At 40.6% G+C, this 27,070-nt stretch overlaps 1 protein-coding gene and 1 pseudogene across 3 annotated transcripts in view; one reads left to right on the top strand and one right to left on the bottom strand.

Annotated features, from left to right (window-relative positions):
- Positions 1 to 1,111: 1,111 nt before the first annotated feature.
- On the bottom strand, positions 1,112 to 1,449 carry LOC308419862 (macrophage migration inhibitory factor-like; annotated as a pseudogene). Its single transcript has one exon. The product of its transcript is annotated as a macrophage migration inhibitory factor-like (transcript).
- Positions 1,450 to 8,915: 7,466 nt separating this feature from the next.
- Positions 8,916 to 27,070, top strand: part of WDR47 (WD repeat domain 47) — a 54,284-nt gene continuing 36,129 nt past the window's right edge. For both annotated transcript variants that reach the window (XM_080915937.1, XM_080915938.1), the window contains exons 1-3: positions 8,916 to 9,091; positions 23,751 to 23,917; positions 26,574 to 26,657. In XM_080915937.1, coding sequence (XP_080772063.1) covers positions 23,760 to 23,917; positions 26,574 to 26,657 — 242 coding nt within the window. In that variant the 5' untranslated portion in view covers positions 8,916 to 9,091; positions 23,751 to 23,759. The remainder of the gene's footprint in view (positions 9,092 to 23,750; positions 23,918 to 26,573; positions 26,658 to 27,070) is intronic.

The following is a 27,070-nucleotide window of genomic DNA, read 5'->3' on the forward strand; positions in this document are numbered from 1 at the left end:
ACATGCCCACAGCAGAATTCTTTGTACATAAACTAAGATGTACAAAAAGCAGTTGAAAAGCTACCTCAGTTATGTTAAAATAAAAAATGGCAGTTGAGTGCTGACAAGATGGCTCCCTGAGTAAAATATTTAAAACAACGTGGCAGTGGGATAATATCTGTCACTATTGGGAGGGGGTGAGACAGGGGCTCTGCATAGTCCTGTTTGTCTTAGAATCACTGTCGACCAGGCTGACCCTTTGCCTCTGGGAATCAAGGCCAGTACCAGAAACCGTTGTCACTACTTTTGCTCGTCAGGGCCTATTTTATTCTGAAAAGTGTACTAAAGAATTTAAACTGAATGCTACTCAATTTTTACCCACTTTACGCAAAAAAGTGTATGCACCTTGAGTTGACTCAGTATCTCAGTCATTTTAAGTGTCTTACTAATGACCCAGGCCCATGAGTTAATTTTAGTGTTTATATCACACACACACACACACACACACACACACACACACACACACACATACACACACACACACACATACGTATGCAAGTATGTGTACAAGAGCACATGTGCCCAAGTAGCTAGTTAGAGGATTTCAGATCCCAAGGGTCTGGAATTACAGATGTTTGTGAGCTACATGACGTGGGTGCTGGGAGCCAAGTCTTAATCATCTTACACTATGCACTGTAAACTGCTGAACTAATCTAGCACTGGTTGAATTTTTGCTGTTTGTTGGGGTAAGATGTTTTGAGATGGTCTCTTACAGTGTGGGCTGGCTTTAAACCAGCTCACCACCCTGTAGCTGAACTTCATTTTTTAAAAAAAGATTTATTTATTTTATGTATATGAGTACACTGTTATGTCTTCAGATAGTACATCAGATTCCATTACAGATGGTTGTGAGCCACCTCCGGAAGAGCAGCCAGTGCTCTTAACCGCCAAGCCATCTATCTCTCCAGCCCTGTACTTCATTCTTGAGCTTTCCATCTGCCAAGTACTGGGAATAGGCTCATGTACCAATGTCACTGTATGGTTTTTTGGTCTCTTAAACCATTTATTTCTCCAGACCAGAAGGATACAGCGAGGCTGGAAGACCAGCGGTGCAGGTAAATGAAGCCAGGACTCAAGCAAGGGTAGAACTGTTCCAGCCCACGTTGGCTGCGTTCTTGTCATAATAGTTGCTGTAGACCCGGTCGGGGCTGATGTGCAGGCGATCAGATAGCAGGCCACACAGCAGCTTGCTGTAGTTGCGGTTCTGGGCGCCACTGATCTTGGTGATGCTGTGCAGGCTGCAGAGGGTGCAGTGGTCGTTCACGTTGCTAAATGTCTTGAGCTGGTCTAGGACCATGTGCACCACGATGTACTATGCTGGCTTCTGGTGGCCTGTGCCAGCTGCTGGAGAGAAATCCCTCTGGCACCGAGGCGCAGGCAACATTTTGTGCACTCAATGCACATAGGCATGGTGGTAGAGAGACTGTGAGTGAGGACTGCCACTATATGCCTTTTGTTTTGTCTTTAATTGCAACACTTTTTAAGGTGCCAAGTGACAGAACGTAAAGTTAGTACAAGAAGAAAAGGATTGAACTGACTTGGTTAGTTGAAACGTTGGGAAGAATGTTTTCCAAACAACTTCAGGCTTGACTGGACCCAGGTACTTAGAATCAAGACTATCTCCATCTTGTATCTTAACCTGGATTTACTCTCTTGATGGTCTTTAAACATGGCTGACAGTTCTAGGGTTCCATCCTTAACAACTTGAGAAGGTTGTGCTTCTTAGTTTGGTTTGAATGAGAATGGCTCCAGTAGCTTCTGTTTGACTGTTAAATCCTCAGTTAGTGGAATTGTTTGGAGAAGGATTAGGAGGTTTGGCTTAGTTGGAGGAGGTGTGTCAATGGAGTTGGGCTTTGAGAATTCAAAAGCCCACACTAGGCCCTTTCCTCCTCTTTCTCCTCCCTCCCTTCCCCTCTCCGACTCTCTGTTTCTCCATCTCTGCTTCTGTTATTCAGATCTTATGTAAGTTCTCAGCCACTGTTCTAGTACCATGTCTACCTGCCTGCTGTCATGTTCCTCATCATGGTGATCACATACTCACCCTCTTTGATCAAAGCAAGCTTTGGATTAAATGTTCTCTTAAAAGTTGCTTTGGGGGGCAGGGCTGGAGAGATAGCTCAGCCATTAAGATACTGACTACTTCTCCAGAGGTCCTGAGTTCAAATTCCAGTAACCACATGGTGGCTTACAACCATCTGTAATGGGGATCTGATACCTTCTTCTGGTGTGTCTGAAGACAGCTACCATGTACTTATATATAATAAATAAATAACTCTTAAAAAATGTTTGCTTTGGTCATGGTGTCTCCTGAGTTAGAGTTACTATTGTCTTGGCTCTGGCCAGGAAGAAGTCTGTAATTTCCAGAACCTCCTTGCCCCACCTCTATGGCGAAGATGTCACTAAGTTGGTAGAGTGCTTACCAGTGATGCACAAAGCCCTGGATTTGGTCCTCAGCACCTCATAAACCTAGGGTGGTGTAGGCCTATAATATGGATCTCGGGAGATGGAAAGATACATGAGATCCTTAGCACACACTTACCCACCACCAAGACAAAAGGCATAGAGTAGGCCTAGAAAGCAAAGAGGGAGATTGGATAGATTGGATAGACAACAGGTGACCAGGGATTTGATTCATGACTGTGCTCCCCCCACTTCCTCCCCGAGACAGTCTCATTATCCAGTCCATCATTCTGCCGCCCACGACTGAACTCAAGGATTCTCCTCCAGCTCTGGCCTCCCAAATGCAGGGGGTGGGGGTGGCACGTAACAGGCAGAGTTCATTAATTTTGAGTTCTAATAGTAAGGCACTATAGCTACCTTCCAACACCTACTTAAAGTAGACATCAGCCCCCTGTGGCAATTTCATTTAAAATAAATAAAATGAAAACTCAGTTTCTCAGTTGCATGGGATGTATTCCAGGTTCTCAACTCCATGGTAGTAGCTAGTGTAGCATTGGACAGAGCTGATCTAACACGGTTCCATTTTCACAGAAGACAGTTCTGAACAATGATAGTTGGAGGGCACGGGTGCTCCCTCTTCAGCTCCTGTTTTTCGTAAACACATTATGGTAGTTTCAGTATGCTTGGTCCAGGGAGTGGCACTATCAGGAACTGCCGCGAGACAGTCTCTCCTGGCTGCCTTTCGATCAGATGGAGAGCTCTCAGCTTCTCCAGCACCATGTTTGCCTAGACGCGGCTATGCTTCCCTCCTTGATGGCAGTGGACTGAACCTCTGAACCTGTGCGCCAGCCCCAGTTAAATGTTGTCCTTTCTAAGAGTTACCTTGGTCCTGGTGTCTGTTCACAGCCATGAAACTAAGACACACACAGTATAACAGAAAAGCAGAATGAGCCACAGCTTCAACAAATAACCAATTCTTTGCCAATTTGTCTTCTGAGTGTAGTATTAAATCTACTTCATCAGCCAATGCAGAACACATCCATCTCACAAAGTGGAGCAACAGTAGAAATCATGCTCAGAAGACTAATGTAAGGGAGTGAATACCAGCTTTCAAATGTAAGTAAAACTTGCCTTCTTTCCTCTAGGCGGGCACACACAGAAACAGTATTATGAGGGTAAATCCTGAGGGAAATTATAGGAATGTGCATCCAGAACATCATAAGCTAGGAAAATGTTAATGTAGACGTGGGAATAGTTCACCAGGTCTGAACAGTACAGAGGTAGATGGCCTGGGAAATGCCCCCAGATGGTTTTTGTCTTGTTGACCCTGGACATTTAGCTTGACATTTTAGCAAGAGTCATCCATGCTTGCCTGCTTGTCACTTTAGCATGACTTTGAAGATCTCATTTATATAAATATTGAGTTTAGAGGTCATTCTTTCCCACCATAATTAGGAACTGTATGTACTCTTCCCAGGTTGCTTTTGTTAGATATTAAAAAAAAAAAAAAGCAGCAAGTACAACATATGAGCATACAGTATCTATTTAGACTTTATAGAAAGTTCTCATTTCTTATTTTTTTTTATAACAGTCATTTATTTTGTGTGTGTTTGCCTAGGTGCATGAATGTGCCATAACACTCATGTAGAGATCAAAAGACACCTTTTGGGAGTTGGGTTTTTCCTTTTACCATGTGGGTCCCTGGGTTCAAACTTAGGCCATCAGGTTTGGCAGCAAGTGCCTTAAACTGCAAAGCCATCTTACTGACCCTAGAAGATAGATTTTTTTTAAAATTAATTTTATTAATGCTCATATATTCACTTAATATAAATATACATGTCCTCATTTGAAATAATGATGTATTTTTTTAAAGTAGATTTAATCATGCATGTATAATGTAAGCTTTTGTCAAGGAGCCCTGGTTAGATCCATGGACATTTGTTTGTTGGTTGTTTGTTTGGGGAAGGTTGGAGTGAGAGGGAAAGAATTGTTTTGTTACAGGGTCTCAGGTAGCCCAGGATGTCCAGGAATCCCCTATGTAGAAGAGGCTGGCCTTGAGTTTCTGATTTTCATGCCTCCTGCTAGTAGCAATACAGATATGGGCCACCACACCTGACCCTGGATTCAATCCCTGAAATCTTTTGAAGGACAAGCCATGACAGCAGTAAAATTTGTTCTCCCGAGGCCAGGATGCCGAGTTTTGTGAAGCATAAAACTGGTGTGCTTAAGTTTTCCTAAGAGTGGCTCTTTTAAAACACGTCTTCTTATTTCTCCTGAATTCTCTCTTTGAACACCATGGATTAAAATGTCCTTGTTTAGGTTTGTGCTCGGATTCCTTTGTGACATCTGGGGAAAACCAAAAGCTTCTATTCTATTCACCTTTGTGGAAATGAGATTTGAGAATCATCTTCAAAGGTACCCACCTTAGCCTATAGGCATTGAAGTCATTAGGTACCATGAGTCATTTTGTCGTGTTAGAACCTGCATTTTCAAACGACGCCTGACCTAGTTCCTGAATCACAGTAGTTGTCTAGTGAATGGCTGAGGCAACACACCTCAGGATCTAAGGACAGTCCATCTAAGAAAGCTTTGTCTTTTCTGAACAGTTCACTGCTATGCGGCCAGGAGAGGGAAAGGCAAGAGGATCTAATCTTAGCCCTGTGGCTGAGCATCGAAAGGTGATACCTCAGCCTAACAGATATTAAGGTTGTACGGTGAGATCTGATGTTACATTAGAAAGCAAATATACAGTCATTGCAACATCAACATACAAGCGGTAAGGTATACCAGCTGTCTTATTCTAGTCTCGTCTTTTTCTTTCCCAGAAATATAAATAATGTGTATTTGCTTCTAACAGTCTGAGTTTTACTGAAAATTCAGATGTAGTCCAAAGCACATGGGGTATGGAAGATATAAACATACAACCTCAAATCCTCTCTACCTTATCAGAATGTTCATTTTTCCCCTGTTTTTTCTTTAAGACAGGGTTTCAGCTCTGGCTCTCCTAGAACTCTTTGTAGACCAGGCTGACCTCAAATTCCACTTGCTTCTGCCTTCCCAGTTCTGGGATTAAAGGTATGCCCCACCATTACCTGAAAGGTTCATTTTCTTCAAGTTAAACTTTGGGGTTGAGACAAGGAATTAAGGTTGGGAAATAAGGTTTAAAGAGTTAGATGTCCTTGTCTGGTCTTGATTGGGTTGGTTTTTCTCAGTCAACTAAAGAAATAAAAGGTGTGGGGGGGGTGTATCAGACGCGGCACACAACAGGCAGTAAACTATTACAAGTGAAACACAGGCCACAAGCACAGAGAAAGACTCCCCACAAAGCAGAGGGGGACATCAGGAACTGAAGTCTGTTTTTCCAGAGGAGTACTGGGAGTTTTAAGTGCTTTTGGTGGCCTGGGATAGGTTCCCTTTCCCCTAATTTTGAGTTGGCCAGCTTAGAAAGAGAGAGGTGTTCATATATCCACAACTTCAGGTAAACATATATTTACAGTGGTATGGGGCAAGTACCTTTCCCCTGCCTTAAGGTTGGGTTGGTCTACCGAGACAAATAAAGGGGAGCTAATAGGCCCACAGCTTCAGGAATGTGTTCAGGACTGTCCTTGAACATATCCAACCAATTCTGAAAGACCAGGATAAATCCTGACCCCCCCCAACAGGTAAAGTAGAAGACCCCGAGCAGACAGAGTAGAGCCAAAAATGTAGGACAGCAGGTTCAGTGACTCTGTTTCAGGAACTGGCAGACCATAAAGAATGTATGGCCTTAAGGTCAGGGTGACTCTGTTTCAGAAACTGACTGACCATAAAAACATAAAAGTTAAAATAACACATCATAAACAATCTTGAGAAACTGGATGTTCCCCTCGAGATTCTTCACTGGTATTTTTGGTATTCTCCAATGGCGTACTCCCCCCCCCCCCCACTTCTCCCAGCCACTCGGGGTCAGAATCCTCTACTCCTGTGTGGGATATGAGTCTCGACCCCAGTGCACTGGTCAATTAAAAGACCTCATGTAATTGCAGCAAGGATGGTCTCTTGTGAGTTCTTGGGGGGTCGTGTTATCCTGAGACTTGAATGATGGTCTCCCCACTGTGGGGGTCTTTCAGTTCAAACTGGTGAGGGAGGGGAGCCCTACTTGTGGAAGAAAAGCCAGATTAAAATGAAAAAGACAGGTTTATTGCCAAATAAAGGAGGAAGGAGAAAGGGAAGGAGGAGAAGAAAGAGAAAGAATGAGAATGCTCGCAGGGAGGGTAGTAAGGGAAGAGGGAGAGAGTGAAAGAAACCAAAATGTCTGCATTATATAGGGAGGAGTCTCTGGGGGAAGGGCAACCCAGCCCCTGGGCAAGCAACTTTAGGGTTGGGGGCAGGGTATGACAGGTAGGGAATGATGGATGCTTGGGAGAACCAGAAGGCCAAGTCTGCTTTGATAGGTAAAATATGCACCTCAGTCTCTTGGTCTAGTGTCTGAATCCAAACACTGATAAGATTCATAATAAATGTTACTGGGGTTGTTAGGAACAGAGCCTAGGTCCTGGCAGCCCTAATAACCCAGGTTCAGTCACCTGCCCTTCAATATTCCAATTAAAGTAATAGCAAAAGGCAGAGAAAGATCTATTCAATGTAGCCACATTAGGAAGAAGAACAAAGGAGAACAGTGACCCTCCAAGTCTATCTTCAACACAGTTTAGGTTCAAGCAGAGGGCCAGAGCCTGCGTGGCTAAGCCCTCTGGGTCTGGGTTTCTGCCTCTGCCACCACGAAGTGTATCCAGTTGTCAACATTGTTCGAAATCTCTTTCCTGGAGACTCTGGCTGGCACCAGGGATTTTCCTTTCCCAGCATGAGATTCCCAGTGAAATTCCAGTTTCCTAGGGACTGTTGTTTCAATGGTCTGGCAACTGAAAGGAGGGGCACACATTTCTCTTCAAAGTGTTTTCATTCCTGCCTAGTGGCTGGTGATGGGTTGAATGAGAATGGCCTCCTAAACTGCTTGAATGGGAATGGCACCCTAAGCTCAAAGATTTGAATGCTTAGTCAACCGGGAGTGGCACTATTAGAATTCAAAGGGCTAGAACCCCCCTTGTTGGAGGAAGTGTGTCTCTGTGGGGTGGAGTTTAAGATTTTTAAAGCCCTTGGGAGGCCCAGAGTCTCTCTGCATAAGGATCAGGATTGTAGTTCTTAGCTACTCCTCTAGTGTCTGTCTGCAGGCTCCTTTAATCCTTTACAAAATGTTATATGCTAAGGTTGGACGTCTTCTATAGCTTCTGTATTGTTACAATTCCTGGAGGTTCAACTCCTTGAACCTCATGTATCTGGGAGAATACTACCAAATATTGTAAGAGGGAAGTTACTACTATAAATAAAAGGGCAGTTCAGAATTGCAACCTTGTTAAGAGCAGGTGGGATTAGCTCTACACAGAGAAACTGGATGGGGACAGTTTCCATGGAGGGAGATGGAGTATGGAAAAGAGCAAGGAAGGTTTATTTAATTTAACCTATATTAGTAAATTATTGGAAGTAGAATTAAGAGTCAAACCCAGTGCACAGCAAATGTCTACATTTGGAAGTGTCAGACTGGTTGTCTTACTTTTTTATTTCTGTGACAAAACACCATGACCAAGGCAACTTATAAAAGACAGCATTTAATTTTCAGCTCAGGGTTCCAGGGAGTTAGTTCTTGACTGTCTTGGCAGGGAGTGTGCCAGCAGACTGGGAGGTACGATACTGGATACTGGAGCACTAGCTAATAGCTTACATGTGATCCACAAGTACCATACATAAAACTGACTAGTTAAACGTCTGGCTTTTGAAACCTTCAAGACCACCCACAGTGACATCTCTTTCAACCAGTTCAATCCAGTGGTTCTCAACCTTCCTAATGCTGCGACCCTTTAATAAGGTTCCTTATCTTTTGGTGACACCCCTCCATCCATAAAATTATTTTTGTTGCTACTTCATAACATTTAGCTACTGCTATGAATTGTGATTATCTGATATGTTAAACTTCCCTTCCCCCAGGGGTTGGGACCCATACTTGAGAACCACTATCCTATTCCTTCCCTTACAGTCCCCCAACTGGGGACAAGCATTCAAATGCATGACTATGGGGGCAATTCTCATTCAAACTACCACACCTGTCCACGCTATTTTGGGACGTACGTAGCGTCACCCGAAGGTTCTGGGCCTATATCCTTACAGGCACGGAGACGCTGAGGGGCAGGAGCCGCCCGGCCGCCAGTCTTAGGTCCTGCCCCCCGTGTTAGGCCCCGCCTCCAGGCCCCGCCCTATCCTCCTGGGCTGGCCCAGCGGACTCTTCTGCGCAGGCACCTGCCTAGCCGCCTCGCGAGGAGGGGTCCTGAGGCGGCCCCAGGGACGAGCAGTGATTGGCTGCAGCTGGCGGCTGGAGCTCCGTTCCAGCGGCGCTTGACAACCGCAGTCTGTGGAGCGGAGCGGTCGGAGGCGGGATAGGGGCGGACACGAGAAGGACCGGCTGACGAGCTGATGGATTGACGTGCGGGCTGCTAAGCCCAGACCGCCGCCCTCGCGCTCGCGCCTTAGCCTGGAATTGGCTGCCTTGGGGGCTCTGGCCGCCGGCCTCTCCTCCGCCGGGTTTTCCTCCGCCGCTTCAGCCGGCTCCGCCCGGAGCCCTCAGGTGAGTGGATTCTAGGAGGCGGGGGCGGGCCGCGGTGCACCGTGGGTTGCCATGGTCACCCGTCGCCACCTGTCACTAGCCTGATGAGGCGCAGACCCCACGGCCCCTTGGGCTGCATTCGCAACCGGGAGGAGAGTCTTGGGTAGGCTTTGGTGGTGACTGCTAGAAGATGGGATGCGGGCGAGGCCCGGATGTCTCAGGGACAGGACCTGGGACCCGCCAGGCAGTCTACCCAGGCCGCCGCCGCTCCTGGACCACACCTTTCTTTCCTTGCCAGCCTGATTCGGGCGGCTAAGCGATGCCCCTCGCCCTGGAGTACCCACCTCGCCCCTGCTGAGGGGCGCGAGGAGGGCTGACGGGGCTGCATCTGCCTCGCCCCTCTGCTGGGCTGGGGCGAGACTGAGGACTGCGCTCTGGTCCCTTTCCCAGCTCGCCTGGGGTCGGCGAATGGGTAGGGAGTGGCGGGGTTGCGGGGGACTCAGGGTGTGGAGGGATCCGGGTTTGCCCTTTCTGACGGCAGTGGCTATTAGGAGCACCGTGGGATGGTGGAGACAGAGGGCATTGACTGAATTTTGAACGTGAGTTGTTCAGGGGGGACGCCTGCGTAAGACACCGGAGGTTATGGAACTCAGAGGGTTAAGCCCCTTAGCTGTATTGGGGAGAAGATTGGGGCTTTAGTTCTGGGACGACGCCTTTGGCCAAGGGTTAGGAACCAAGTAGGAAGGGTCAGTATTTGACCTGATGATTTTACCCCCTGTACATCCAGGCATGCAGCTAGTAACTATGAATGGTGTCTGAGGGGAGGGGTTTTTTTTTTTTTTTTTTTTTTTTGGCAACTTGGTTCTCACTGCATAATGAAAGGAGAAGTCTTTGTTCCACCCAGATTCATCGGCTGAAATCCTGACACTTAGTTTCCCCCTTTGTTGTAGAGTTCATAGAATGCTATTAAAAAGTTAATGGCACAGGAATTAACATACAGGTTAAAAAAAAGGCTGTAAATCTTTTTCACAGAAAATACCACTTCAAAAATTTTTTTGTCTCAATTGTTGGCATATGTTATGTTAGCATTTTTACTAGAAAGGAGAAATGCCTAGCAGTCGGTTTTTCTTTATATGGCACATTCTGGAGGTCTTATTTAGGTGAAAGATGTAACGAATCATTGTGCATTAAGATTTAGGGGGGAAGGTACATTGCTTCCAACAGCAAAATAACACACAAATGGGAAAGACAAGTAAATAGTCCATAACAGTATATGTAAGGTTAACAACCAGAACATAAACTGGGTGCCATTATGGGTCATGTGACCTTAACTACCTTCCTACCTTGTCACTTTCTAGTTTTTGCCCTTTATGAAAATCAGTAATAGGAATGTATCATAAGAGAGCAAGAGTGCTAACCAGTGTTTCCAGTTACACAATTGTGCACTTTCTTTTTGTTTGTGAAATAGTTATTGAATGGACATCAATGACCTGTTTAGTATATGCTACAACTTGAAAAACAGTAAGAAACAAGAAATATGTCAAAACTAGAAAAATGTCCAATTTTCCTTGGTAGGTCAGTTCCCTGAACATCAGATTGCCTGGATATAAGGTTCTCTTTGCTACTGTAATTACAGTCTTAGAAGAGATATTTATCCTGTCATTGACCTTACTTTCTTATTCTGTAAAATAGGGATAATGCCTAGTGTTGTTTTAGTCTGAGAATAGACTGTGATGTTAAATAAATCAATTCATTTGCAAGTGCTTTGGAAAATATTAAGGAATCTGTTGACTACTTTTCACTAGAGGGGAGCACTGACAGGGATTATTATCATTTTCTGTGTAATTTTTTTTTAACATTTCTAGATTTAAGACCTTATTTATTATAGTGGCCTTAAAGGGCTTATGGGGACATTTGAGGTATATTCTCAAAGTATAGGTTTTGTTTGTTTAAATTGTGGTGATATGGTGAAAGAGGGTTTTGTTTTTGTATGTGGGTTAGTAATACTTTCTTGCAAATAAGGCTACTGCTAATAACTGACTTGAGTTATATTTGGCACTAGATAATCCTCACTGCAGGTCACAGGTTCTTGACTAAGGCAAACATAACTTTATCCCCTCTGACCTAAGTTTTTCAAATTGAGGTAATGACACCAACTCAGGTCTGGTTTGTAGTTCAGTGGCTGAGTACTGTCTAACATCTACCAGACCCTGGGCTTGATCCCCAGAACAACAGAAATAAAGGATGAATAAGCTTCAGTATCCAAGAAAGAGATCTGTAGGTGTGTAAATGACACATAAATCAGTCCTTAATTTCACTTGAAGAATTTGATATATTTGTACAAATCAAAGATGACACAGAGAAGACAGTATTAACATTAATTTCTAAGATAACATTTAGAGATTTCAAAATAGACTTCCTGTTGGAATGACTGAAGCTAAGTTGGTTCTAAGCTATGTTTAGTTTCTTCTGTCCTTAAATGCAGAAGTTTTAAGAAGCTTTGTCTTAGGCATTCTTAGTTAATGATTGGAAAATCCTCACATAGCACAGAAAAAAAGGCCAATTTCATTTTTGCAATTCCAATTTTAAAAAGATTTATCATCACTTAAATTTTAACTCCCCTTTAAATTCTAACCCTACCCCTATTGTTTTTTTATTTGTTTGTATGCCCTGGAACTCTCCACAGAACAGGCTGGCCTGGAATTTATTAAGATCCGCCTGCCTCTGCCTCCCAAGGAGTGTTGGGAATAAAGATGTGTGCCCCCACTGTCCAGCATATTCCCTCTTGTTTTAAGTCCTGTAAAAAGTTAGAATATTGTAATGGGAATGGTGCAGAATTTCAGCTTATATCAGTGAGTTTCCACCCCTTTTGGGGCATGTTGAACTACCCTTTCGCAGTAGTTGAATGTCAGATATCCTGTATATCATATATTTATATTATTTATATCATATATTTATACTATATATTCATACCAGTAGAAAATTACAGTTTTGAAGTAGCAGTGAAAATAATTTTATGATGGGGGGGGTGTCTCACCACAACATGAGGAACTGTATTAAAGGGTCCCAGCATTAGGAAGGTTGAGAACCACTGGTTTAGATAGACATTCTGGGCTGTGAACTTATTTCCTCTAGAGTCAGACTTCACACCTCTGAGCGAAAGTGTGATCACCCGTGAACCGGTGATCAGGACACAATGTAAATACATATTAGTTCCTTGTCACTTTCTCTTTGTAGAGTCAAAGGCTAATAATCTGGGGCAGGAGAGATGACTCCTTGGTAATAAGAGCACTGGCTACTCTTCTAGAGGACCTGGGTTCAAGTCCCAGCACTCATATGGTGGCTTATCTCTGAATCTAGTCTAGGGGATCTAACACCCTCTTTTTTCTTCTGTATGCATCAGGCACCCAAGTGGCACACAGATATACAGTAGTCAAAACACTCATACACATTATATAATAAAATACAAAATTTAGAATAATAATACATTTTTATACCCATTCTTAGCAGGAAACTTCATTGCCCCCTGAACTTACTTGGTATTTTATATTTAAAAATTTTTGATACTCCTTCATGCTTTTTATATGATATCACACTTTCTTAAAATTGAGTATGTGTGTGTTCACTATAGTAACAGCCATTGAAGTATGCAGACTAGTGTTAGAACATAAAAATACTTAAATATATGTTTAAGATTTTGATTACATTTATTGGTTCACTTATGTTGCTTCTGTGTGCATGCTCAGTCTGTATGCAGAGGTCAGAAGACAACTTGAAGGAGTCAGCACCTTCTTTCCATCATGTGGGTCAGGTTATTGAGCATGGTGGCAGGTGCCTTTACTTACTGGGGCATTTTACCATTACTGGTTTAAAACTTTTTTTAAGATTTTAATTGTGTGCGTGCCTGTATCTTTTAGATATATGTATCTTAGAGGTATGTGCATGTTAGTGCTAGTACCCAAGGAGGCCAAAGGTGTCAGATCCCCTGGAGCTGGAGTTACAAGTGATTTTGTGAGCTATCTGAAGTTGGTGCTGGCAACTGAGTTTCTCTGTAAGAGCAGTACATGCTTTTACCTCATAAACCATCTCTAAAACTTTCTGGTTTTATTATTTTTCTTTCAAACATTACTTTGAAAACTTAGGGATAGAATTAGATAAGTTTTGTTTACTAACTTGAAGAAAAAATTAGGGAGGTGGATATGGTGACACATACCTGTAATCCCAGCCCTTGGCAGATGGAGGTGGGAGGATCATTAGTTCAAAGCCAGATTCTGCTGCATAGCAAGGCTGACCTGAGCTATGTGAGACTGTCTCAAAAAAGCAGTTGAGCATAGTGGCTCATGCCTATAATCCAGCACCTGGAGACTGGGGCATGAGGGCTGTTGTAAGTTTGGAGGTTCCATGGTCTACATAGTAAGTTCAAAGAAAGAATAGAAAAAAAGAGGAGATGGGGAGAGAGGGATGGAGAGAAAATAGGCTTAGTGATGAATTTTAGGTGGCACAAGAAGATGGTCATAAAGTATGGGTAGCATTAGTTTTATTGTATATAGTTACTGACCAGACTACACCAGATATACTGTTCTATTCTAGGAGCTTTGATTGAGATATACATTTATGTGTATTCATAGGAGTGTCATCCAGATGGTAGGAGATGTGAAGAATGGTTTGTAAGGCTCCATTAACAATATACGTAAGATCTAATATATTGACCCAGTATTTATATATTGAAAACACAGCAGTTAATCTTGTTTTGGGGATTCTGCTCCAGTTTTTAGCTCAGTAATAGAACGGAACTTTTGTGATCTAATTCTAAAAATAGTCTTTTTATACATTTTAGCTTAATTTTATTTAAACATTTCAAGGGTTTATTTTTACTTCTATTCATGTGTGAAAATTTGTGTGTAAATGCTGTGAGTGTATGTAGCCATACGAGGGTGTCGGTTCAGTGGGAGCTGGAGTTAAAGGATGTTACTATTGAATATGGGTGTAGAAACTGAACTTGGGTCTACTGTAAGAGTAGTATGTGTTCTAAACTGGTGAACTATCTCTTCAACCCCAGATTCTTAATTTTAAAATTAGAAGTTGTCTTCATATCAGAAACCCACTGTCATGGAACCAGTCCGAAACCAGCCAGAGCTATATTGATGGTGATGGTGGTGTCCTCCTACTTTGAAATGGAATCTTTCTGTGTTCCCAATACTGCTCAGAGCTCCTGGGGTGCCCCAGCCTCTCAAGTATGTGGCATTACAAGTGTATACCACAGGCATCCTGACTGAGGCAATCCAGACCCAGAAAGACAAGAATCAAATGTGTCTTTCTCATTTATGGATGTTAGCTTTTAAGCTTTAGATCTGTGTGTTTCATTTAAATACAGAGGTTGGGTAGTTTTTAAGTGAGCAGGGCTCTTTGAGGGAAAGAAGGCATGTTTCAAGGAAGAAGAAATATAATGTAATGTTATAAAGGGATAAAGAGGAATGAGAACAGGAAGGTTAATTAGGGTGGGGGAATGGGAGGACAGGGTAGAGGAGGGACTATAAGGAGGGGCAACTAACTTTAACAGCCTCTTGAAAAGCTATCTGGAAAAGCCATCTCAGTGTTATCTTTCACAGTTTGACAGTAAGAGACTTGCTGATTACACCACATTTACAAGTCATAGAACCGGAGAAATCTAGCTGGTGCTCAGCTGGAAGCATCATCGTTATTAGCTAGTATTCATAGTGTTGATACTGCTGGAAGGTATTATAAGCAATGCCAGAAGAGAAAACTAATGATTAATCTCACCCAGCTATGAATGCTCTGAGCTATAATGATATGCTGCAAGATATGTCCATTGGTGCAATAGTGGCACAGATGTCATGAGAGTAACCTACAGCTCTGGGTGGATTTAAGGCCTGGTCTGTAAGCTGGAATCCATACCTGGTAATGACTATATAAGTCATGGCCACTCAGGGAAAATCAGTTACTGTTATTCTGCTAAATGATCATAGCAACAATAAAATTATTCCTAATTACATATTGCTATATCCATAGATTGGTGCAAGTGTGAGAAGTTGTCTTGGGTTATAAGAAAGCACAAATCACTCAAGTAATATTACTTCATTTTATATATATACTAATTTATTTTAGGGTTTAATTTTAGTTATATGTATGTGGGAGAATATGTGCACATGTGGACAGGTGCCTGGTACTCACTATATAGACTAGGCTGACTTAGAATTAATGCTTCTGCTTCCAAGTACTGGGATTATAGATGTTTGTCAGTCACCATGTCTGGCTCTGACTTACACAGATATTCATTCTCTCTCTCTCTCTCTCCTCTCTCTCTCTCTCTCTCTCTCTCTCTCTTTCTCTCTCTCTCTCTCTCTCTCTCTCTCTCTCTCTCTCTCTCTCTCTCTCTCTCTCTCTCTCTCTCTTTGTGTGTCTGTGTGTATGAGACAGGGTCTCTATACATCCTTGATTGGCCTAGAATTAATTCCATGTAGACTGGCCTCAAACTCAGAGCTCTGCTTTTCTCTGTCTCCAGATACTAGTATTTTTAAAGTGTGTGCTATCATAACTGACATAATTGCTTATGTTTTATTATTAAAGGAATATTTTTGACATAGTGTCATGCTGTGCAGATCAGGTCAGCTTGCAACTTTATGTGGCCTTGGCTGGCCTTGAACTTGCCATCCACCAGCTTCAACTTCTCTTGTGTGATTGTGTAACACTCAATCAACTTTATGTAGATTTTTTTGTTTTATTATTTTTAATTTCATGTGTGTATGCCATATGTATACAGGTGCCTGAAGAGGAAGAGAGGGGGTTGGGTTACTTGAGTTACAAGTGGTTGTGAGCCATTTGATATGGGGACTAGGGATTGAATTTGGGTTTTCTGGAAAAGCAATAAGCTTTCTTAACTAGTCCCACATTAAAATTTTTTGTATGTGTAATATTTGCACATGGTATAAAATTCAAAGGATTTAACGGGGTACATGATAAAAAGTCATGTAAACATTCCTATTATTTATCAAGGTCTTTGGGACACAACCATTATCACCAATTCCTTGTGTTTCTTTCTACAGATATTTTAGTTATATGTACAACATGTTTAATCTTACTTTATTCCATAGCTGAAGTGGCACCAGGCTTTAACCATAATTTGTTTCTTTTACTTATTTTGATAATAGTGTCTCACTATGTTCTGAGTTGGCTCTAACTCATATTCCTGTCTTACTCCTCCAGCATTTTATTCCACTGTTGTAATTTAGAAATGTGCTACCAGGTATGCTGTCTTAGTTAGGGTTTTATTGCTGTGAACAGACACCATGACTAAGGCCAGTCTTATAAGGACAACATTTAATTGGGGCTGGCTTACAGGTTTAGAGGTTCAGTCCAGTGTCATCAAGGCAGGAAACATGGCAGTGTCTAGGCAGGAATGGTGCAGGAGAAGCTGAGAGTTCTACATCTTCATCTGAAGGAAACCAGAAACAGACTGAGCATCCTCAGGCAGCTAGGAGGAGTGTCTCCAAGCCCACCCTCAGAGTAACACACTTCCTCCAACAAGGTCACACCTTCTAATAGTACCACTCCCTGGGCCAAGCATATGCAAACCATCACATATGCCATTTTATTTTTAAAAGGTTTATATTCTGTCTGTCTGTCTCTGTGTGTGTTTGTATGTACAACAGTGTGTACTTACATCAAGGTCAGAGAATAAGCTGTAGGAGTAGGCTCTCTACTAACATGTGGATCCCAGGGATCAAACTTAGCTTTTCAGGCTGGTGGCAAGTGCCTTTAGGTACTGAACCAATTCTCTGTGCCCCTTTTAATGTTTTTAGTAGCCTCCACTGGCCTTGAGCTTGCTCTGTAGGCAAGGATGACTTGAACTTCTGATCTTCTGTCCCCTTCTTCCGGGGGCTAGATTGTAGGTGCAGGACACCACACCTGGTTCATGCTGTACAGGACTTCTTTTATGGTAGCCAGGCACTTTATGTTAACATCCTCCACAATCTGTCTCAATGGGACAGAAATCACCCATAGTTCTGGAAAGTAAGTTAAGATAGCTGATGATCAAAAGATAGCTACAGCATTAAGAAAGGACACATGTTTATAAACAGTTTATTAGCAGGCACAATGGAACTTTGTAGTTAGGACAGTTTTATTTGTAAATGATCTGAAGAAAATCTGTTTTATTTAACTGACCTTTATAAATTCAAATTTTCTGATTATCCCAGACTTCATAGTACCCAACAGAATATCTGCTTCCTGTCACTAAAATGTGAATTGAAATAAAGCACAAAAATAAGTCATAGATAAATAAATCATAGAAGAGGGACCGTAAATACTTTTTCATGATCATGGAGTTTTAGACTCTTAATTATTTCTCAGCTTTAATTTCTGAACTGTTCTTAGTCTCCCATGTTTTCCTTCTTTCTAAATTCTGTATTTTAAATAAGCAACATCATTGCAAAGAAACACTGACTTCATCTCTATTTTTATTTGGTTAGAAAGTTAACACTTTTTTTGAGACATTGTCTTGTGTGTAGCCCAAGTTTGCCCTGGATATACTAGATAGCTCAGGCTGACCTCACATTCTAAGTAGGCCTGCTTTGGCCTCTTGAGTGCTGAGATTGTTGTACAGTGTCACTACTTGCTGCTACTGATATTTTTTTTATAAAATTTTTTTCTATATATAAAATATATTTCTGTTAGCATCTTTATTCTGTTGTTAACATTAACCTTTAATCTGTGATTTTTAAAACTAAGGTTTTTTTTTTTTTTGTTATTGTTGTTTGGTTGGTTGGTTTTGGTTCTCTTTGATTTCTAAAACTAAGGGTTTTTTGGTTTGTTTGTTTGATTTTGGGTTTTCAAGACAGGGTTTCTCTGTGTAGCCCTGGCTGTCCTAGATATTGCTCTGTAGACCAGGCTGACCTCAAACTTAACAGAGATTGTCCTGCCTCTGTCTCCTGAGTACTGGGGTTAAATGTGTATGCCACCATACCCAGCTCTAAAACCAATTTTATATTTAAACTTTTTTCTTTTATTTATGTTTTGTGTTTATGTTTTTTTTTTTTTTTTTTTTTTTTTTTTGCCTATATGTAGTACCTAAAAAGGCTATGAGATGGCATCAGATCTCTTGGGACTGGAGTTAGTGAGCTGCCATGTGAGTGAATTGAACCCCATGTCTCCTGAAAGAGCAGCCAGTGGTTTTGGTTTTGGTTTGTTGTTGTTTTCAATATTTATTTATTTTGTATGTGAGCACACTGTCACTATCCTCAGACACACTAGAAGAGGGAAGCAGATTCCATTACAGATGTCTGTGAGCCACCACGTGGTTGCTGGGAATTGAAAATTGCTCTGGAGCTTTGGAAGAGCAGTCAGTATTCTTAACCACTGAGCCATCTCTCCAGCCCCCTGTTGTTGTTTTTAACAGGGTTTTTCTATGTGGTTTTCGCTGTCCTAGAACTCAATATGTAGATATGTCTGTCTGCCACACCCAGTATTTTTGGTATTTATTTATCTGGTTTTTCAGGATAGGGTTGCTCTGACTGTCCTGGAACTCATTCTGTACACCAGGCTAGTCTCAAACTCAGAGATCCACCTGCCTCTGCTTCCTGAGGGCTGTGATCAAAAGGCATGTGCCATTACTGCCAGGCTTGTGGCCAGTGTTCTAAATCATGGTGTCATCTCTCTAGCCCCCATTCTCTTATGTTAAAAAAAAATTGTGCAACCCAGTCCAGTTATTGAATATGAGTAAAATTTTACTTCTCAAACACAGAATTTCATGTTGTGACGTCAAAGGAGCTGTCATTCATTAATGGGAATACAGACATTGACACCCCATTTCAGTGGAATCTACCCTAATGTTGTCCCTTTGTGAATTCTTTGCTAAGTAGGTGTTTCCAGCAACCATGGTCTGGGAAGCCTACCTAAGATGCTTAGAGAATTGACTTTTACAAAACAGTAGGATCAAAGAGCCAGAACCCTATTCAAAACCAGAAACCTTTAGAGAAGTTGGAAACAAAAGTGACTTATTTTAGCCTTAGAAGAAGCATTTTTTTCAGTGACATATTTTTACATTTCAAGTTCATTTAACTAGCATTAATTAAACATACACGGTGCATTCCCCTTGCCACAACCCCAGTGGGAACTGAAACTAGAGTCTTCATCATGTAAAATAAAAGCACTCTGTTATTGAGTTTTAATTTCTATCCTTCCCTACTCTAGGGTTTCATTGCTGTGAAGAGATACCATGATACAACTCTTATAAAGGACAACATTTAATTGTGGTTGGTTTCCAGTTTTATAGATTTAGTCCATTATCATCATGGTAGGAAGCATGACAGCCTCTAGACAGACATGGTGCTGGAGAAGGAGCTGAAAGTTCTACATCTTGATCTAAAGGCAACAAGGAGGAAACACGGCAGAGCTTTAGCATAGGAGATCTCAAAACCTGCCCCAACAGTGACATATTTCTTCCAGCAAGACTACACCTACTGCGACAAAGCCACACCTCCTAATAGTGCCACTCCCCATTGGCCAAGCATTCAAACGCCTGAATCTATGGAGGTCATACCTATTCAAACCACCACACCTACCCTGTCTTCTAAAGGCAGGGATTTTACTTTCTAATCCAGGGTGGCATTGAACTTGGAAGCCTCCTAAGTGTTAGGATTATAGGTGTGTGCCACCATTCCTCACTTGCATGTTTTAAAAGATAACCTTAGAGTTATATGTAGTAGCATATAAGTATAGTCTGATCTATTCAAGATGTTGAGCTGAGATGATCTTCATTTGAATTTGGCTGTTGAGGCTAGACTGGGCAACATAGTAAGCCCTTGTCTTGCCCCTCCTTCTCTTTGCCACTGCCTACCCCCTAAAAGAAACTCCAGGGAAAACAAACAAGCAAATAAATAACAAATGGGCATTGTGGGGTAGGCCAGTAAGCTGAGCTGCTATGGGTGTGTCAGTAATGGATTAGAAAAGAATAATTCCAAATAGGTATATGTGTTTATATTATATCTTGTAATAGTGAAACTTTTAAGAATAAAATTTCTGAGGTGATTAAAATATCATTTTTCTATTGGAGATTTTATAGTATAGGATTACAAATTGTGTTTTTGTTAATTAGTTCTTTTTCTGAACTAATTCTAGATTAATTAAAATATATCTTCTGTTACCTATTCAAAAGTCATTGTAAAACAAATGCTTTTGAGAGTGTGTATCTTCTTCCTTTAGGCTTTACTGGCCAAAAACTATTGTAGTATTAAACTCATAAGTGTGCTGGTCATAGCATATATGGCTGTAGTCTTGAATATGGGGAAATTGAGACTGGAGGCTAGGCATTGAGACCAGCCTGGGCAACATAACACACCCTTAAGCATAGTTATGAGTTAGTGTGGGACAATTGCCACAAATGCCATTCTAGAATTACTTAATATTTAGACTACATATTGACTATGAGACCTGTAGAGTATTTATATTAAGCTACGTGAGATAATTATAGTTTCAGTTCTTGCTAAATGTGTCCTTGGTATGTGGTAATATCAATGACATGCTCCCTAAGTTCTCATTATGAGGATATTTATTCTGCAAGTGAATTTAGTTAAAGTCTTTTTAAAGTAAGAATTATATGAAGATTTGGGGATTCTCAAAACTGCTAATCCATGTGTTTGGGAGGTGCTCAGGGAGATAGTCCTGAAATATGGTCAGAATTTAGTGAGTAGAGTTCTCACTGACTTTATTTTATCTTGTAGACAAACTGGAGGATGTAGCAAAGGGAGTGTGAGGAATTGGACAGTTGGCCTATTGGGAGAAAGATTTGTGTTTATCTGTCAGCTGAGGCAGGCATTACAGTACTGTGGAAATAGACATTATTCTTTAAAGTGTTTTAGAAATTACATTTGTATTTGCGTATTTGTGTGCCTGTGCACACCTACACCACATGCAGGTCAGAGGACAACTTGCAGGAGTTGTTTCTCTCTTCTGATCATGTGGGTCCTGGGGATCAGACTCAGGTCTTCAGGCTCAGCAGCAGGTATCTTAACCTGCTGAATCATCTGCCCCAATTATTTTACTCTTCTGTCACTAAGTAAGTCTTTAAATTGAGGGGCAGGAGAGATGGATGGGTCAGCAGTTAAGAACACTGGATACTATTGTGGGCGCTTCAGGGGTTCCACTTGGGGTTCAATGATAAAGACACAGAAATATCTGTATAATAATATTTGTATAAATAATCTGTATAAATAATATTTGCTGGGGCTACCCTCAGCTACCCATCTGCTCCTGTTCTGCTTCCCTCCCTCTACTCCTGCTCACAACCATCTGTGTACTCTAGTCCAAGGAATCTCATGTACTCTTGTAGAGTCCTCAGGCACTGCATGCATGCATGTGGTGTAAGGACATACAGCAAGGCAGAACACCTACACATAAATAATTTAGCCTGGTGTAGGGTGCATGCCGATAATTCCAGCACTTAGGAGGCTGAGTCGAGTAGATAGAGGCCAGTCTGGTCTGTGTAGGAAGTTGTGAGTTGGGGGGGGGGGTGTTACATAGTGAGACTGTTTGTAAAACTTGTTTCTTAATTGATAACTTTCTTAACACACTCTGTTCCTTATTCATGCTAGCTTCTTTTCGTAAGAGACAAATATGCTATTTGCTGATGAGAATATTCTGGTTGGATGTACATTTGTATTCCTTTTATGAAGAAATAAATTGACAAAGCTGATTGAAGGGAACAAAATTTGTTATCTACAAACATGTGCTTATGTTTTGGTGAGCTTGGTTAGAATGACTTGGTCCAGTGAGACAGACCATGCTTTCTTATAGTCCTATTAATCATCAGGTAACATTTCCTTGAAGCCAGTCCATTAGCATGGTAATACATATATGTATTTTATGTATGTATGAATCTTTGTATGTCATGGAGTGTGCAAGTTAGAGGACAATTTGCCAGGAGTCTGTTTTCTCCTTGAACTGTGTGGGTCCTGGACCTTGAACTCAGGTTGTCAGGCTTGATAGCAAGTGTCTTTAATGCTGGCCACATTGACAGCCCTACTATAAGTTTTGTTTTGTTTTTTAATAGAAGGACTTTATTTTTATTGTCCCATATATCCCACATCATCCTTATCATCTGGCTGGGTAACGCAGTCTCCCTCTCACGTGCTGTAGGATTCCCTTTTTAGACAGATGCTATCCAAAACTTCCTGCTCTCTTTGTTCTTAACTGTTATGCCTTGTTGAGTGAAGCCATGGGATTTGACACAAGTTTGGTATCATTTCCTTCAAGGATTAACTGGGGTTGAGAAACAGAACCAGCAGCATCTGAACTCATCCAAACCCGAGGATGTATTTTTTACTCAAGAAATTTCAGATTTCAACCAGAGACTTCATTCTCACACCACAACTAAAAACAGGTTTTTCCAGTAAATAATACACTCTCAGGACTCACCATATGACCAAATATCCTACAACAAGACTTCATTTTCACAGTAAATGCAGCAAAGAGAAAACGGCCTTCATCTCTGTTTTTGTGATCTGTCGGGCCGGAGTGTTTCCTATGAGTATTGACATTTGAAACATACAATTGCATATGACTTGTACAAAATGAGAGCACTGATCTAATGCGTTTTAGTCCTAGCTATAAATTATTTTACTTTCATAGTATATATCTAGTTGTATCATTACTGATGTACAGGTAAGTGTTAGGAATTTTATTTCACTTTTTTCTATTGAAAACTATTTTTTTTTTTTTTTTTTTGTATAATATTCTGGTCATAGTTTCTCCTCCCAACTCCTCCCCACCTCCTCATCCATACAATTCCATACCTTCTTTTTTGAGAAAACAAACAGGCAAAAAAACAAAAACAAAAAAAGCAATAAAAAACAGTGAAAGAAAAAATACAAGAAACAGACACACAAACAAAACCCATAAAAACACAAAATTGGAAACCATAATATACAAGCAAAAGACCAGTAAGATTTTTAAAAAGTGCCCAAACAAAGCAATATGAGACAAAAAGAAATGCACAGAAATGTCATTGAGTTTGTTTTGTGTTGGCATCTACTGCTGGGCATGGGACCTGCCCTTGAAACTCTGTTGGACAAAACAGATTCTTTCTTTGCCAGTGGCTGTCAGTTGGGAATAGCTTCTTGGTTAGGGATGGCAGCTGTTGGACCTGTACAGGCTCTGTGCATGCTGCCTGTGCGTTCATATACATGTCAGCGCTGTTCTGTTCATGGCTGGAAAACATGGTTTCTCTGGTGTCTCCCATCCCCGCTGGCTCTTAGGATCTTTTGGCTTCCTCTTCTGTTTCCTCACTGAGCCCCGAGGGGAGGGGAAGGTTGATGAAGTCATCTGTGACTGAGTGTTCTTCAGAAGAGCGTTATTGGTGACAGTATTGTGGCACAGTGTCTGAGTGTTAGACATGACTGATACTGTCACTGCTAGATTATTCTGACACACTTCAGACCTCAAAATGTAATGTCATTTACTACAGTGTGTATTTCTCACAGATTAGTACTTCAAAAAACATGAGCCTTATTTATTTTTTAACACATTAAAGAATGACTCAGTTTTGATAGTTACTTTCTCTGTGTAATAATATACTAAGCATTCCTAAGCAACATTCTCATTGTAAGCAATTAAACTTTCACATAAAACAATAGGACTGAGTTTTTTGTTGTTACTGTTTATTTAGGCTAGCAATATGACTGCTGAAGAAACGGTGAATGTGAAAGAGGTTGAGATCATTAAGCTGATTTTGGACTTCTTGAATTCAAAGAAGCTTCACATTAGTATGCTGGCGCTTGAGAAGGAAAGTGGAGTCATAAATGGCCTATTTTCAGATGATATGCTTTTCCTGAGGTATGTTAACATTATTACTGTGAGGTTTACAAGTAGGTCTTTCAAAGAAGAGTATTAATAGGGCAATATGCATAATATCTCATGAAATACTATAAGTATAATTAATAATTTTTCATAATGGAAGATTTGTAATGCACAGTAATATATATATAAATGTTTTTAGTGGTAACATGTATAGTCTTCAGAGTCACAGCCTTAATGTGGTATCAATTTAAGAAATACTCAAGAAATCCAAGGCACTGGGAAGATAAAACATTTCTAAAATATGCATAAGAAGTGTATGGAAATGAATTTCATAAAATAAAGCATTTGTTATAAAACATATTTATTATTAAAAATAAAACTCACCACAACCTAGAAACAATTGTGATTCTTGCATTTATATACATTACATATATATTATTTTATTTTGTTTTAATTTTATATGTATGTATGTTTTGTATACCATTTGCATGCCTGGTACCTATGGAAGCCAGAAGAGGATCTCAGATCCCCTGGAACTGGAATTAGAAATGATTGTTAATTGCCATGTGGATACTAGGGGTTGAATCCAGGTCCTCTGGAAGAACAGCTAGTGCTTTTAGCCACTGAACCATCTCTCCAAGCCCTTTTGTCTCTGTGTGTGTGTGTATTTTTTTTTTTAAATAGCACAATGTTTTCAGACATTGTAATATATGTCGTCAATCCCAGCATTTGAACTGTAGAGGCAGGCAGAATTTCAGACCAGTCAGAACAACATACATACAAAGTGAGACTGTCAATTTTTTAAAAAGGTAATATTGTTTTGCAGGCATTCTCTGTGGGTACAAATATATATTTTTAAACTCTTCAATCTAGTCTCTTAATGACTCACTCATTTTTAAATCATTGTTTCTCATTTTCTTTTTTAAAGATTTATTATTTATATGAGTACACTATTGCTGTCTTCAGACACACCAGAAGAGGGCATCAGAACCCATTACAGATGGTTGTGAGCCACCATGTGGTTGCTGGGAATTGAACTCAGGACCTCTAGAAGAGCAGTCAGTTCTCTTAACCACTGAGCCATCTCTCTAGCCCTCTAATTTCCTTAAACACTCTAATGAACAGCTTTTTTTTTTTTTTTGAAGTTATAATCTTTACAGTGACATAGAATTTATTTAATACAGATTTAAGGTTTTCAGAGGTCTGAGCAGCTTTTATACATGAGACTTTTTGTATCATGAATTATTTTTCAAGTGCACAATTTTCAGAGGGGGATTTGCAAGGCAAGGGAGATTGCCATATTTTCTTTCTACAGTGGAAAACTGAATATATCCCAGGCTGACTTTGACAGAAAAGAAAACACAAGTCTCTCACAAAGAAATATATTCTAAGGATTTTTTTTTAAAAAAAGGAGATGTATTTATTTATTTTATGTATGAGTACACTGTCTTCAGACACACCAGAATAAGTTATCAGATTCCATTACAGATGGTTGTGAGCCACCATGTGGTTGCTGGGAATTGAACTCAGGACCTCTGGAAGAGCAGTCAGTGCTCTTAACTGCTGAGCTATCTCTCCAGCTCAAGTAATATATTCTATTTTAATAATTATACATATCATTGAGGTGGAGTATGTATTTAAAAAAATGAACTGTTCCTAATTTATAAACATAAAGCTGAAAGGAAACACAGAGGTTTTATTAAATTAACTATAGGTTATTGAACTTGTTACACTCCCTGAATCCCATTTTGTGGTCCTCTAGCCTCAGGAACCTTATAGTGAGGAACCAGTACAGAAGTAGTGTTCTTTTGCCTTTGTCTTTCCTTCCTTTCCCCTCTCTTCCTCTCCCTTCCCCTCTTCTCCCCTTTCTTATTTTTTCTTTTTCTTTTCCTCCTTCCCCTCCCCTTTCTCCTCTCTCCCTCCTCTTCTTTTTTATTTCAAGACAGGGTTTCTCTATGTAGCCTTGGCTGTCCAATAACTCACTCTGTAGATCAGGCTGGCTTTGAACTCAGAGATTCACCTGCCTCTGCCTCCTGAGTGCTGTGATTAAAGGTGCATGCCACCGTGCCTGTCTTGCCCTTGTCTTTCAAGTGTTAATACCTCTGGAATTTAGTACTTGAGTACTTACTAGGAGTCTGGTGGTTTGTGATGAAATGGAAAGAATTAGTAAGTATTAAGCTAACGTATTCATTTAAAGATCTAACCTTTGAAATTGTGTTCTTCTTACATTGTTAAGATTAAAACACCTTTTAAAAAATATTTATTTTCATGTATATGAATACACTGTAACTGAAGAGGGCATCAGATCCCATTACAAATGGTTGTGAGCCACCATGTGGTTGCTGGGATTTTAACTCAGGACCCTGGGAAGAGCAGTTAGTGCTTTTAACTGCTGAGCCATCTCTCAAGCCCCTAAAACATCTCTTTATATCTACTTGACATGTATTGTGATTGGTTATTATTCTTTAATAAATATTGGAAATTTATGTTGGTCCTTCTGCCCATCTATTTTATAAATTTATTGTTATTATACATTCAAAATTGAGAAATTGTTATTGTAAAAGAATACTGCTAATGTTGAAGAGCCAGAGGCTATTCTCATTACTTGCTTTTAATGTCTATTTAGTCGTGTCTTCTGTCATCTATTAGTGTGACCTGAATTGAGCATTCTGGGTATTTTTTCTTTATTTAGGCAGCTAATTCTGGATGGTCAGTGGGATGAAGTTCTCCAGTTCATTCAGCCTCTAGAATGTATGGAAAAATTTGACAAAAAAAGGTAGGATTTTATTTTAAAAATTTAGTGTCATATCATTGATGGAAACCTAGCAACAAAAACAGAATAGTAAGTTCATTTAAGATGCAGCCTTCCTATGAAACGGCACACACTGGATCCTGTTGTATTAGAGCACTCTAGTTACACAGTAATGGTTCTTGAAGTCTTTGCAAGTTCCATATGCAGATCTATTCAGTCAGTAGTGTGTGCAGACTTCTGCATATGAAATAGTGAAGTGGGTACTTCAGAGACTTCTTCCTGTGACTCTTGGCCTTCGTTGTTCAATAGCAATCAATTGTAATTTGTGTCCTTATTCTCTTGGTGTAACCATTGTCCTTCCTTTCACTAACTGCCTTTACGTTTTAAGCTTTATTATTTGTTTTTGGCAGTTGGATTATTGTCTTGGTTAGAGTTTT

Source organism: Micromys minutus, assembly GCF_963924665.1.
Source record: "Micromys minutus genome assembly, chromosome: 4".
Lineage (NCBI taxonomy): Eukaryota > Metazoa > Chordata > Mammalia > Rodentia > Muridae > Micromys > Micromys minutus.